Consider the following 15000-nt stretch of genomic DNA (forward strand, 5'->3'; position numbering starts at 1 on the left):
GACAACTTGAACACCGTAACTCCTTAAATCAAATCAAATCAAATCAAATTTTATTTGTATAGCGCATTTCTTACAAGATGCAACTCAATGCGCTTCACACAATGAAAATGTTCAGTCAATCAGTCAATCAATCAATCAATACTGACAGAGCCGCGAGCAGGCAAAAGTAAAAACCTGTATACTATGTAGCCAGGAAAAATTCCCTTGCAGCCCTCTACCAATAGAGCGACTACTAGCCAGTTTGCCTACCAGTAAGACCTTAAGACCTTAACACAGTTGACATTGTATTATTATTGGTATTATTACAGTCACTACTGCTGCTACTTACCACTACTACACCCGTATGCACTGCTATTGTCACTTTCTTATTACTGTATCATATTCTAACGTGACAAATACAATCTGATTTGATTTGATCTGATTTGACAAAGTGTGACATGCAGTCACCAGCAAACCTCCTCTGTTACGTAAGTTACTGCAGACAGGACGCAGACATCAACAACAACATCTTAACCTCCTCAAGTTCACTACACCTCAATAGAAAGGCTAACATTAGAAGAACAGAAAAAGCTCAATTGTTTTAGAACAATGAATTTGAAGTCAGTATTCGCGGTTAAAATATACGATCATAAAACAGCCGTAAAACTACAGCCCAACTACAGCCGACGGCCGAGAGATGACTGAGAACAGCAGGTCAGAGAGAGGCTGAGACACGCGCTGTTAGACCACGCTGACACCACACGCCATTTCTACCCCGCATGGCGTCTGAGACCATGACCATGAAGTATTTACAGACCCCCTACAAAGCACCAAATAAACCTCAAATAAAACACACAGACACACACACACACACACACACACACACACAGAGGCCCTGGGCCTAGCCGGAGGGACAGAGAGGTGTCCCGGAGGTGAGAGAGAGAGAGAGAGAGACGGAGGTACTGACCATGGCTGTGTGTGCTGTCCGGGCGAGGGACAGAAAGAAAGAGAGGACCTGATGTCAGACTCATACTTAAGACGACACTCGATCTCTCTGGGCTCTAATTTGGTGGCTGGCCCAGTTTAGGAGACGGGTCCGTTTTCAAACACAAGCCCCTGAAGCCCCTGCCAGCCGGGGGGGGGGGGGGGGGCGCAGGGGTGAGGGGGGGTCGGGGGGGCCATAAATCTGAGGAGGTCAGGTGGCGAGACCCAACCAACAGGAGCCATGTGTGTGTGTGTGTGTGTGTGTGTGTGTGTGTGTCTCTCTCTCTGTGTGTGTGAGTGTGTGTGTGTGTGTCTGTGTGTGTGTGTGTGTGTGTGAGTGTGAGTGTGTGTGTGTGTGTGTGTGTGTGTGTGTGTCTCTGTGTGTGTGTGTGTGTGTCTCTGTGTGTGTGAGTGTGTGTGTGCGTGTCTCTGTGTGTGTGTGTGTGTGTGTGTGTGTTGTTGTGTGTGTGTGAGTCTCTGTGTGTGTGAGTGTGTGTGTGTGTGTGTGTCTCTGTGTGTGTGAGTGTGTGTCTCTGTGTGTGTGTGTCTCTGTGTGTGTGTGTGTGTGTGTGTGTGTGTGTGTGTTTGTGTGTGTGTGTGCGCGCGTGTGTGTGTGTCTCTGTGTGTGTGAGTGTGAGTGTGTGTGTGTGTGTGTTGTTGGGGGGGGGGGGTCATAGTAAAACACGTCTCTGTGATGTGAACATGGGTCTCTGGACTTGGTAGAATGACGACCAGGAAGAGGATTAAATAAATGCATATACAGTATAAATACATATATAGGTCTATTTGTTCTGATAGGTTTCATGTGGCCGATAATTGTTTTATTTCAATATTGTTTATGATAATAGATTTTATTTAAAAGCGACTTTCTCAAACTCAAGGACACCTTGCAGAGATACAGGACAATAAACAACAATACAAATGAAACAACAATCAAGCAGGCAGCTATGGTGTTAGTCAGGACCAGGCCAGGCTGGAGGAAGGGTTAATAGTGTTAGTCAGTAAGTAAGGAAGTAAAGATTTATTTATATAGCACCTTTCATATTATATAGCACCTTTCATACAATAATTAAAAAAGGGAAACAATGTCCAACCTCTGCCGTAACGAGTTACGGTCTTAATCTCCCTGAGCGCAACTGAAAACATTTCAGACGTCCCTCCCTTGCCTTGAAAGAACTTCAGACTTGACTCGATAAAAATAGAAAGATTTCACTGTAGGAAAATATTCATACTTGACTTTATGGTACCAATGTTATTTATCAATGTCGACAGACAACCTCTAACCCTAACCCTAACCTCTAACCCTAACCCTAACCCTAACCCTAACCCATGCTGGACGAAGGTCTGAACACATGCGTCTGGTGTTGAATGTGTTGAGAGTATCAGAGCATCGGATGGCTGAAACAATACAATAGTTTGGACCTACAATAATGTACTGTAGCTGTTTGTTATAAAACAAAATAAAATAGTATATATATTTGGTATATATTTTTTCGATATGTGACATGTAATGTAAAGTATATCGTCATGGGCACTAGTCACTAGGAAGCATCCATACCATCGGTAATAGTCACTAAAAAGTGTCCCTACCATGGGCACTAGTCACTAGGAAGTGTCCCTACCATGGGCACTAGTCACAAGGAAGTGTCCCTACCAAGGGCACTAGCCACTAGGAAGCATCCCTACCAAGTGTCCCTACCAAGTGTCCATAGCATCCCAACCAAGTGTCCCAAGCAATTGTCCATAGCATCCCTAGCAATTGTCCATAGCATCGCTAGCAATTGTCCATAGCATCGCTAGCACCTGCACTCACCATCAACACCGGAGCACCGCAGGGTTGTGTGTTGAGCGCATTCCTCTACACAAGTCTACACCAACGACTGCACCAGTCCATCACCCATCACTACCTAACTTAAGTACTCAGACGACACAGCCATTCTTGCCCTGCTCACAGACAACCACTCCGCCCTGGACTACCACAGCTCCATCACACACTTCACTAAGTGGTGAGAGGACAACCATCTCCACCTCAATGTGAGTAAAACAAAAGAAAGATGTTGACGCCAAGCAGTTGAAATGGTCGACAGTTTTAAATACCTCGGAATTACACCGGATAATAAAGTTTCAACCAACACACCACCGATATCTTTAAAAGGAGCAAACAAAGATTATCCGTCATCCGCAAACTTAAAGGTCTGTATGTTTCCCCCCTTCTTCTCCTACTACTGTACCAGAGCATTATCCAGCCCATCCTCATGTACTGTTCCTCCTGCTTCTTCAACATGCTCACAGTCATCAACCGGGCCAAACTCACACACATCACCAACACTGCAGCCAGGATAATTGGACTCCCCACACCCAACCTCACAGCACTAAACAACAGGGCCATCTCACGCATTGCAACCACAATAAAATGGGACCCACTCAATCTGTACCTCGCCCCACTGCCATCCGGGCGTAGGTACAGAACACTAAGGTGCAAAAGGGCTCGCTTTGGCAAAAGCCTGATCCCCGCAGTCATTGTTGCCTAATAATAGACCGCGCTGAGTGTGTGTACTTGTGTATCTGTCATGTGTAGTACTGTCTGTTGTTGTCTGTGTTATATGGTGTTGTATGTATATACGTACTGTATGTATACTGTACAGTGGTGTGAAAATGAATTTCCCCCTTGGGACAATAAATCTAATCTAATCTAATCTAGCAAGTGTCCATAGAAATCTAATATAATGAATCAACCTTCAGGTCCCATGAAAGGAACTATGTTTAACTTATCTTATTTCCTTATTGGTATACCGTGGCCTGTTTGGGCCAATAATGTATTGATAAGAACTGTTTAGACCAATGTCTATGTGACTCTTAATGACTACAGACTGGAAGAGGAGGGATTTTTGTGAAAAACACTTCCTTGTTGTTTCAGAGCCACACCTGCCAGACCTGTGTTTACCGTACAGTACAAGGAAGTGATGGTACATGCCTTTGAGAGGGCTGCATTCAAGGGCCTCTCTCACGTTACTTCTGTTTCTAGCCCACAGATAAACAGTGCAAGCCTGTTGAACTTTTGAATACATGAAAGTGAAATATGAAATATCACGGTATGATCAAATATACATTCACTTTATTAGGAACACTATACTAACTATACACTATACTGGGTAGGGCCTCCCTTTGCTTTCAAAACAGCCCCAATTATTTGTTCCATTGATTCCACAAGCTGTTGGATACATTCCTTTGAGACTGGTCCATGTTGACATTCATGCAATTCTTACAGTCTTTTTCAGGTGCATATTCAAGCTGTGAATCTCCTGTTCTACCACATCCCAAAGGTGTTCTATTGGATTGAGATCTGGTGACTGGGAAGGCCACTGAAGAACACTGAACTCATTGTCATGTTGAAACCAGTTTGAGACAACTTTTGCAGTGTGAAATGGTGCATTATCATGCTGGAGGTATCCATTAGAAGATGTTACATTGTGGCTATGAAGGGATGCACAAGGTCAGCAACAATACTTAAATAGGGTGTGGCATTCAAGCGATGAATGATGGGCCCAAAGTGTGCCATGAAAACATTCACCACACTATTACACCACCTCCACCAGCTTGGACTGTTGACAGGTATAATAGATGTGTTCCTAATAAAGTGTTCAGTGGGTGTATGTTATAGCAAATGTTATGAATTTAAAAGATGGCTTCATGCAGTATTTTCATTAGAAACAACTGATATTCCAAAGTATTTTGTCAAATTCAATTGTACCCAGATAAATTCCACATATTTCATGGATCTTTCTGCTTTAAGGCATAATATTATGATGATAATGTGATATGATAGTTCAATATATTCTTTTATTTGTTATATATTTTATTATGTCACAATGTGAGACTGAGCAGTGAATCTATTTCACAACGTAAAACAGGTACCTTACACAGGCGCTAAAGATAATAATCATACGAATGGGAAGAGAAAGTAAACAGAAATAATTTATGGAAATAAATAGATACTACATAATAGTGATCATAATGTCTACATATATAAACAGAGAAACATGTAGCCTCCTTTGCAAAAATGAATAAATGAATATGAATAAAGGAAATAATACACAAATACTACTACTACAAAAAAACGTTAATAGTTCTAAGTAAGATGTTATCTCTAAATCAAAGCTGTTGTTGTGAATAACAAGTGGCTGTAGTGGATCGTGTGTCACATGTGGAGTTAACACTTTGAACCAAACCACTGATCACGTTTTATGGCGATGCCAGCCCCTTAGTCTGAGGAGTAACTTCTCTATAAAAAGAAATGGAGGAGAGAAGAGAGCATCAGTTTTGTGACTCGACCTTGAAGGCGAGGCTATACAACATACATCTCTAGATATTGAGTTTAAGTTGTTAGACTTATCATTAAGATTGAGTGTTTCAATTCTTACATTTAGCAAGAAAAGGGGAAACATCGGTGAGTTACTTATACTGTACTGTATGTGTTTGCAATAAGAGAACAGTGATCAACATGTTTGATTGATAACTGATATGGTATCATGACAAGGTGCATATGTGGCTGTACAATGAGTATACTGCACTCTCTACTGAGACTTGTTTCAAGGGCCACATTAGTTGCTGTTTTTTCACTCCAGCAATGTCCACATCCCCATTTTACACCCAAAATAATATCTTCATTTAATCCTAACTTTTCATATACACAGTGTGTGAGGCATTCATGAGAAACGTCTCCTTATTATGCTCTGTAAGTCACGCCCACAGCATCTGGAATGAATGGGAAATAAGGGGAACATGCTCACATTTGTCTCTAGCGATCCTTTATTACTCCAGAACAACTGGTTCCATATGGTTCCTTCCTCTCATTCTAGCCTCAGTCCCCCACCCTCCCATTCTGGGAATGCTGTAGCTGCAGGCTGTAGGGTGATCCTATAACCAAACATGGATCAGCCAGAAAAGTAGATCAGGGGTGTTCAAACTACGACCCACGGGCCAACTGTGGCCCCTTGCCTGTTTTCTGAGGCCTGAATTTAAAAAAATAAAATGGATATGGCCGTTAGAAAATAGTCTTGCGGAAAACAAAATAAAAAAACCTTGATCAAAAAGAAAATAGTCTGAAAATGAGAATGAGAAACCTGGTATTCAAGACCAAATGTGGCCCCTGAGCCAAAAGGTTTGCCCACGCCTTCTGTAGGGTGGTCCTATAAGCAAACACGTATCAGCCAGCAAAGCCGTACAGTAGATAATCTGGCTCAGTGGTTTAATATGTAGTATCAATTATTTCAAATTAGGAGCAGTTTGGAGATGCAATACATTTGATCATATATCTTCTCTAATAACATGCAGAGAATAAATCACATGAACACAATCTCCTTGTCGTGGTTAGACCTGCAGCATGACATACAACATTACCACCCAAACAGTCTCTATGCGTAATAGAAATCATGAACATTACAAACTCTTACCTGATTTTTATTACATTTTTATTAACATTATAATACATTTAACAGAACTGGTTCCATGTGGTTCCTTCCTCTCATTCTAGCCTCAGAGTCGTCTACCTCACCCAGCTCTGTCTCTAATCTTCACTAGATGGGCCAGGCAGTCAGATGTGAGGCTAGATGGGACAGGCAGTCAGAAGATGTGAGGCTGGTCTAGATGGGCCAGGCAGTCAGATGCAGTGGATGCAGATGCAGTGGAGCGCTGCGTGTGCGGGGGGGGTTCAGTCCATTTTGTAGGGGGACCAGTGGAGGAGGTGGGCCCCGGCCGCCAGGCGGGCAGATGGGCCCAGGCTGAAATGCCAGGGGTGACGGACATGGAGCACTTCCCCCGACCCGAAGAGAGGGAAGATGAAGCTGGATGAAGCTGGAGGCTGCCCAGAAGGCTGGGGCGGACACACACACACCTGGACAGGACATAAAAAACCCTTAGAGAGGACAGATCTCTTCAGTGTTAACATCATCAGTGGTAACCATCTACCACTGGGTTTGCAGGGTTGAAATGTACATGCCCTTCATGAGGCTAACTTCAATGGGGTTTTCTAGCATCATTATGAATGAATGAATGGTCTTTATTGTCATTGCTATAGTACAGGTACCAAACAACGAAATTTGGGAGGGGTGGCTCCCCTGGTGCTAGGAAAGAAAAAAAAAAACTAAAAAGACAAGAAGGAAAAGGAGCACAGCAACAGTTGGCTATGCCAGCCTTTATTCAAGCAACAAAAACAGTACTCTGCAGTACTCAGTGACCAACTGGTTAAAACAATTTAGACAGCAGCATTCAGCATTGTAGAAAAAAAGAGTTACTGTCTGATTTCTAGTTTTAGTGCCTTCAGGTTTTTATTCTATTTATCTTCCCTTACAAATGGCAAATCAATTATAGGACCCTTTTTAAAAGTGTAGCCTAGTGACGCTGCTGGTGAGACCAGAAATCGAAGGGGTGTCAACAATATCTGTTTTTCTTTTTTTTCAACTCAAGTACCCAGTCCATATAATAAAAAACAGTTATAATCTGTGGATTGGATTAACTATTCTCGTTTTTCGGAGGCTACCAGTAAGTGATAATGACTTGTAAACATACTCTCGTTTTAGGACGTGTTCAAAAGCAAGGACTGTGTGTTCATCTAGTTATGTGTAGTTATGTGTTTTTAGCATGTCCATGTTCTCTCAGTATGTTGTGTGATGATATAAAAACGCAGTTAGACGTTTGTAGCGATGTACCACTGTTAGCCGCTAGCAGCGTTTGTTGTTGTGGTTTGATCAGTCACTTTTCTCCTGTCGCATTCCCATTCGGTGCACCAACATTCAAATACTCATGTCACCTTGAATTTTTTTCCGATTTCAATGTATGACGCATCATTTGAAAGCTTACCATCTGTAGTTTCAGACTATGTAAATAACCGAAAAATTACTTAAGCAAATGGTTTATGATTTCACCAGCTGGCCTCATGACATTGGCAGACTCATTACACACAGGGAGCTACTAGCCAACTCTCCTGCATGTGACCACTGACTACTACTGTTGTCATCACGTGAGTGACACGCCAGATCGGCCATGCAGATCGAAGCCTATTTTTTTTCTGGTGCGATCTGCAATCCAGCATTCAGGACCAATATCGCAGCGATATGCCATATCGATATCGGATCGGGACATCCCTAGTTTTCAGCTGTGCTAACGTAATTGCCCAAGGGTTTTCAAGGTTTTTCTAATCTATTAGCTTTTTAACGCGATTAGCAAACACAATGTACCATTAGAACACTGGAGTGACGGTTGCTGGAAATGGGCCTCTGTAGATATTCCATTAAAAAACTGATGTTTGCAGCTAGAATAATCATTTTCCACATTAACAATGTATAGAGTGTATTTCTGATTAATTTAATGTTATCTTCATTGAAAAAAACAGTGCTTTAAAAAAAAAAAAAAAAAGGACATTTCTAAGTGACCCCAAACGTTTGAACGGTAGTGTACATGCATAGACTGGGACAACTAAATGAGCTTTCTCATAACGACTGTTTGGAACTGGCTGGATTTAGTCTTGTTCAAAGAAAACCGAGAGAAATAGTGAAACCAGTCCATACACAAACCCTCAAATAAAAGCTGAGAATCTCTACTGTAACTTCATGGTTATTGTTTTTGATTTCCAATCCAAACTTTTGGAGTGTAGAGTCAAGAGACTAAAAAACACTTGACTGTCCCATTACTTAGGCAGGGAACGGTGTGTTTCATTTTAGGATATCACCGACTACACACAGTCAAGCCTGTGTCCTTACCTCAGTTGTGTCTCCATGGTAACCCAGGTCTTGGGCTGCCTTGGGCTGTACCACCTCTGGGGTGGGGGGGTCCGGGGTCCACCCCTGGTCCTATTAACAAAATTAAAACATTACACACAATAGAACAGTTAAGGCATTGGATATGACGTCTGATAAGCCATCAGATACGCTACTGAGAAACAAGAGTAAAGGTATAATGCTATAATGGTAACTATAAAAAAAACGTTGTTCTAATTCACGTGAGCCAGTGTTTCCACGGCAATGCCAAGTATAAAACAGGGCAAACAATACCGAAAAAGTACTGTTGGGATTACTTTTTGTGCATTAAACAATACAACACCCTTTTAGAAGGTCGGAGTAATATTATAAAACTATAATAATCAAATTGATTTACTTTTAATAGACATGCATTATCTATTGTACACATTCACACTCTTGTTCAATCTGAGGGCGTGATACAGGGTCAGTGGTCCTACTTGGGCCTTGACGTTGACCTGTGTCACCTCGATGTACTCCAGCTCTGGGAGGTCAAGTAGCTCCTCCACTTCATCTTTGATCCCGACAGCAGGGCGGGTTGCAGCCTAAAACACACGTATCGCTCACCACATGCACCCTCACAGAAATAGCACATCTAACAATGATATGTTATATGAAGAAAGCTTGTATCTATTGTACGTGTGTGTGTGTGTGTGTGTGTGTGTGTGTGTGTGTGTGTGTGGTGTGAGTATTGTTAGAATGGGGAAAGGGGAGCTCTTCACCTGGGGTGTGTCAGGGGTTTGGTCCATGTCCATGTCTACTTCCATTCCTTCATCAAACACACCTTCTCCCAGATAGAGGGTCACAGGGTTGAACTGGTCACACAGCTGAAAGGAGAGATAAGAATATATCAGAATAAATGGATGAATGCAATGGATCATTGTTGTTGAATGGATATATACAGTATGTGTATGCAAGTGTGTGTGTGTATATGTGTGTGTGTGCCTTACTGACCTCTGAGTTGACTGCAGGGGGACAGGAGATCCCGTGGCCCTGGCTCTGCAGGACACTGTGAATGTACACGTCCTCCTCTGTGTTTGTGTCACACAGGAAGACCTGCAGAAAGTCTGTGTGATAGCTGTCCAGGGCTCCCACCAGGGGGCGCTCACAGCACAGCTTCTGGAAGGAGCTGGTGGCGTTCAAACTCCAACTGCCCTGGAACACCAAAACACTGGCTTTTAATATTGTTAAGTAAGTAAAGTAAAGTAAAACTTTATTTATATGGCGCCTTTCGTACATGAATGCAACTCAAAGCGCTTTGAATGGGAGAGTGCTATCCTGAATGTAAATGTGGGTTATGGAAGTCAATGGGACTCTATGGGAACAGTACAGTGTTAAAAGCTTGGGGAGATTGGTGGTCAATAAGAGTGATATGAGATTGTGTGGAGCCTTACACCCATTGGCTTGATTCCAGTGAGCGATGAGGGGACTGCTTGTGCCGGGAGCTCAGAGTAACAAGACCTTGGGGTGAGAAACCAGAGAGATGGAGGGAGACGACAGCAACACAGACAAGGAGGTCTAAACACTTGTCATCAAAATGACCGTCACATTTACGCAACATTGACTTTACACTACAGTATGTGGCAAGAAGCAGTCTCCCACACTATGGTGTCGACCCAAACCATACGGACACAGTACGACATCGTTACGGGCCAGACTGCTTTCTTGTCACATACAGCTTCTCAACATCAGCTTTATTTTAGAGAGCCAAGCTACAATGAAACACAGAGTGAACACCTACACACAGAGCTGCCAAGTCTCACGCTTTGGTCGTGAGACACACGCATTCAGGACTGAAGCCGTAAGCCTTGTCTGTGAAACCGGCCCATTGACTTTCATTGATGCATACTGTCTGAACTGGACCAGAAGAACCCTACTTGTCTACATTGCTGTCTGTCTGTCTGAACTGGACCAGAACAAGCCTACTTGTCTACATTGCTGTCTGTCTGAACTGGACCAGAAGAAGCCTACTTGAGGAACTTGAGACTGGTCCTGTCCACAGTGGTGAGGTCCCCATAGTCCACGTAGTAGACCTCCACCTGGGTCTGGCTGAGGATGCGGTGGACGACGACGCGGTAGAACCACATGTCTCCGGGATCCACGCAGCACACCTGGCCCTGACGCACGAAGCCTGAGGGAAGGGCGTAGCGCTCCGCCACCTCAGGACAGGTGTAGCAGCTCCTAGGAGGAAGACATGGTCCCACAAACTCTGACAGCATTGGGCTACTTTACACCTCTATCCAAAGTGACTTCAAACAAATGCATTTAAGTAAGTGAATAATCTATCCATCAGTCATTGTAAGAAAAAATCATCTATGCTAAGATCTATGCTAGGCCATTGGCAGTCGCAATGCTAGAAGAAGGAAGAATTATTATAATTATTTTTTTTATTCTATTCATGGTTCTATTTGACCAGTGAAGATGCAGTACTCTGATCTAACCATAGGGTTACGTTCCAGCTACTATGTCATTCATGTGGTTACCTGAGATATTAGACCTGATAAGAGATCTGATCATCTGCAGCATGACTACAACCAAGGCAACCATTAATTTCCTGTTCATGTTTCCTTCCCGGTCTGAGTGGCACCGTCTCCTCACCTCATCTTCATCATCATGTCCACCAGGGCGCGGGCCTCCTTGGTCTCGTTGAAGCGGATGTAGAAGTTGCTGGGTGACTCCACATGCTCCACCAGCACAGATATCAGCTCCCGGGGGCCCCTGCGCGTGGGAGCCCTCAAGCGCTGACCCCGCAGGGCGTCCAGAGGAACCACCTTCCCAGGACTGGACCGGACCTGGACACACACACACACATACTTGTGTTTTTACTTGTGTCACCACAAAGAGGCTTTGAGGACTGAATGAAGGTTCTCTAAGATTTACAATCTCTAAAGAAGATGTACAGGTGATCAGACATACAGGTGATCAGACAGACAGGTGATCAGACAGACAGGTGATCAGACATACAGGTGATCACAGACAGACAGGTGATCAGACAGACAGGTGATCAGACATACAGGTGATCAGACAGACAGGTGATCACATCTATTCTTGTGAATGCATTTTGGTTTCAGCCTCAATTGTCTATGAATTTGTCCAGCTTTCATTGCAGAAGCTATGGATTACACCTTGAACAAAAGGGCAAGTAGGACATACCAGCTGCCCATGTCTTCTTAGACCTGAGTCAGACATACCAGCTGCCCATGTCTTCTTAGACCAGAAGAAGTCCATCTTAGAGTCAGATGGGTCTCTTCTCTCACCTGTTGGAAGGTCTTGGTGGTGAAGCGGAGGTCTGTCTCTGACTTCAAGTCTGTGTCATTGGAGGCAGAGTCCTCCTCCTCCTCGCCCTCCTCCTCCTCCTCGACGCCCTCCTCCTCCTCCTCCTCTCTCCGGCCCTCCCAGGGCAACGCCCCACAGCTGAGATGGCAGCCTTGGCTGGAGGGGTTCAGACCTTCACCCTGCTCAGCATCTGTGGGGCTTCTGTCGGCCTCTACAGCCCCTGGCCAAAAACAGGGTGCTGCGTTTCTACAAGACCATGAGCTAGAAGATACAGTACTCAGTTCTGCTATAAGATACAGTACTCAGTTCTGCTATAAGATACAGTCCTCAGTTCAGCTATAAGATACAGTCCTCAGTTCAGCTATAAGATACAGTACTCATTTCTGCTATAAGATACAGTACTCAGTTCTGCTATAAGATACAGAAGATACAGAACTCAGTTCTGCTATAAGATACAGTCCTCAGTTCAGCTATAAGATACAGTACTCAGTTCTGCTATAAGATACAGTACTCAGTTCTGCTATAAGATACAGTCCTCAGTTCAGCTATAAGATACAGTACTCAGTTCTGCTATAAGATAGAGTACTCAGTTCTGCCCCTATCTTCACATGACCCTTCCCCCCGATGGGACACATGGCTCTCAAGAATGTGAGAATGCAGTGGGATTAGCTGAACAGAATCGATAGGATGCATTTTACTTTTTAACTATTTAGCAGACGCTTTTATCCAAAGCGACTTACAATTACAGATTATAGAGACACAGTAAATTAGGGCTAAGTGCCTTACTCAAGGGCCTACTAGTGGTGGTGTTCCCAGGTCTTACTCAAGGGCCTACTAGTGGTGGTGTTCCCAGGTGGGATTTGAACTCATGACCTTCTGATCACCAATCCAACTCACCATCCACTAAAACACCACACCCTCATGGCCATGTATAGTTAACGGTAGAAAACAGGGACACTGAATGAGCAGTATGGACACAAGTGCTAAACAATTGCAATATTGATAATTAGTGTTGTTCCGATACCGATACTAGTATCGGCATGGCCACCGATACGCACAAAAATGCTGGTATCGGTATCGGCGAGTACTAACAAATAATAACACCCGATACCAAACTTGTGATGCGCGTTTTGCACAGGCTGCATTCGTAATTCGCTCTTAGAACGCTGGAGCGCACAGTGGTATCAACGTCATAAAGGGACCAAGCAATTTGATTGGACAAGAGGCATTCCTTGAGTGGTGATCAGATTTCCAGAGCGAATTTACGAACGCACCCACAGCGTCCCGCAACTCGGTGAATGAATTGTCTCCGGTGACGGTCTGAAGACACGAGAAACATTCCATTTTTAAAGTTGAGCAAAGTAAATAGGATTTTACAAGTCCCGTTAACAAGTATATCATCACCTGTGATCGGCAAGCATGGCCCCTAAGGATTATGTGGCAGAGAAAGGTACGTTTTGTTTTACCGGCGTTACTCATACAGACAGTGTGTGGTTGAGTTGCTGCTACTGTTCAATGAACAGAACATGCAAAGCGACAGGCACTGCTGGGGATGAAGAGCTATGTAATGTTATACGCGTAACTAATAACTAGCTATCGTTCTTGACTTTTGATTTCAACAATGGTGCCACGTTTGCCTACTTTTCACCAGGGTAACTAATTCTGTTGGCCAATGCATGGTAGCTAAAAAACCAACCCCGTTTCATGAAGCACACACCGGACTGTCAAAGTTATAAAAACCAGTGTCTAGAACTTTTAAGTCTACTTGCGTTTAGCTAGAAACTTTGCTAGGAGTCTCCGACTAGAATGTTTAAACCCTAGCAGCATTCTTTGCTTGTCAGGCTTCAAAACTACCCGGATGGAATAACTCGGAAGAAGTCCGGGCCAGTCTCCGTGTCAAACCTAGTCGAATATGGAAGTGATTTCACAAATTCATTGAACTGCACTTTGACAAATCGTGTGCCTTCACATATATTAGTACCTGGCCACATTCTTCTTTTGATGGGCGACACCGCCTTCACTCCCCAGTCCCACAGGCCGGCCCTGCTGTTATGATTAGTTACAGAACCAAATGGTACCTTGATTGAGTTGGTTAATTGATTTTTGTTGATACTTTTCACGATACCAAACACCCGATGCCAGACTAAGTGTTAGCAATAATTTTACATCGAGGTGAGTATGCGGCTCAAAAAACATGTTTTTTTGTTTTGTTTTTTCAAACGCCGTGGTATCGGATCGGTACTCGGTATCGGCAAGTACTGCACGGTCAGGTATCGGTATCGGGATCAAAAAATGGTATCGGAACAACACTATTGATAATGTATTCCTGCTTTCACATCAGGTGCTTGAAACGGATACATTGAGAGATGTTTTAAGAAATGTGAAGAAAAACCAATGTTGAACAGAAAACATACCATCTTATCTGTCTACACAGATATATCTGCACTATACTATACTACACTACACTATATATATACTATACTACACTATACTATATCCACTGCAGCATCAACCCACCTGTGTCTCCTACCGGCCTCCCTGGTGTGTCTGTTGAGGGGTTCTGCTGTGGTGGAGGTGGCTTTATCTGTCCCGTTCTCCCTGGTGTCACCCGTGGCGCCATCGACACCCCGACCTGCCCCGCCAGCGGCCCCTTGGCAGGCGCCACCTTTAGGGTCAGCAGGAAGCCCGTCCGGTTCTGCTTGATCGCCACCAGGTCAGCCGCCGCCGCCAGCATCTCCGTGACGGAGTAGAAGCCGTAGTCGGTGACGCGCAGCGGGCGGCCGAAGCGTCGGGCGAAGCCAGCCTCCAGCTCTGACAGGCCAACGGGCCCCTGGGTGAGCAGCTGGCCGAGCTGGGCCCGGAGCTGAGCAGGCAGGGCCGGGGGCGCGGGGGCCCGCCGGGGCGGCGCCATGGAGGACGGCTTTCTGTAGCGCGGGGAGAAGAAGCCGCCCCTGCAGGGTTTCTTCAT

The 15000-nt window shown here is 44.2% G+C and overlaps 1 protein-coding gene and 1 pseudogene across 2 annotated transcripts in view; both read right to left on the reverse strand.

Moving 5' to 3' along the window:
• The window catches only part of LOC308150859 (large ribosomal subunit protein uL3-like), a 12170-nt pseudogene extending 8923 nt beyond the window's left edge, over positions 1–3247 (reverse strand). The window contains exon 1 of the transcript in view: positions 3195–3247. The product of the transcript in view is annotated as a large ribosomal subunit protein uL3-like (transcript). The remainder of the gene's footprint in view (positions 1–3194) is intronic.
• A 3426-nt stretch (positions 3248–6673) lies between these two features.
• The window catches only part of LOC308150860 (tudor domain-containing protein 5-like), a gene marked incomplete at both ends in the record, with an annotated part of 8738 nt that continues 411 nt past the window's right edge, over positions 6674–15000 (reverse strand). Inside the window, 9 exons of the mRNA XM_080523647.1 lie at positions 6674–6856; positions 8721–8810; positions 9197–9301; positions 9479–9583; positions 9711–9911; positions 10151–10217; positions 10728–10937; positions 11355–11548; positions 14641–15000. The exon at positions 14641–15000 is cut by the window's right edge and continues 62 nt beyond it. Of these exons, the coding sequence (XP_080379773.1) occupies positions 6674–6856; positions 8721–8810; positions 9197–9301; positions 9479–9583; positions 9711–9911; positions 10151–10217; positions 10728–10937; positions 11355–11548; positions 14641–15000 (1515 nt within the window). The remainder of the gene's footprint in view (positions 6857–8720; positions 8811–9196; positions 9302–9478; positions 9584–9710; positions 9912–10150; positions 10218–10727; positions 10938–11354; positions 11549–14640) is intronic.

This window comes from Nansenia antarctica, assembly GCF_963989245.1.
Source record: "Nansenia antarctica genome assembly, chromosome: 2".
NCBI classification, from domain to species: domain Eukaryota; kingdom Metazoa; phylum Chordata; class Actinopteri; order Argentiniformes; family Microstomatidae; genus Nansenia; species Nansenia antarctica.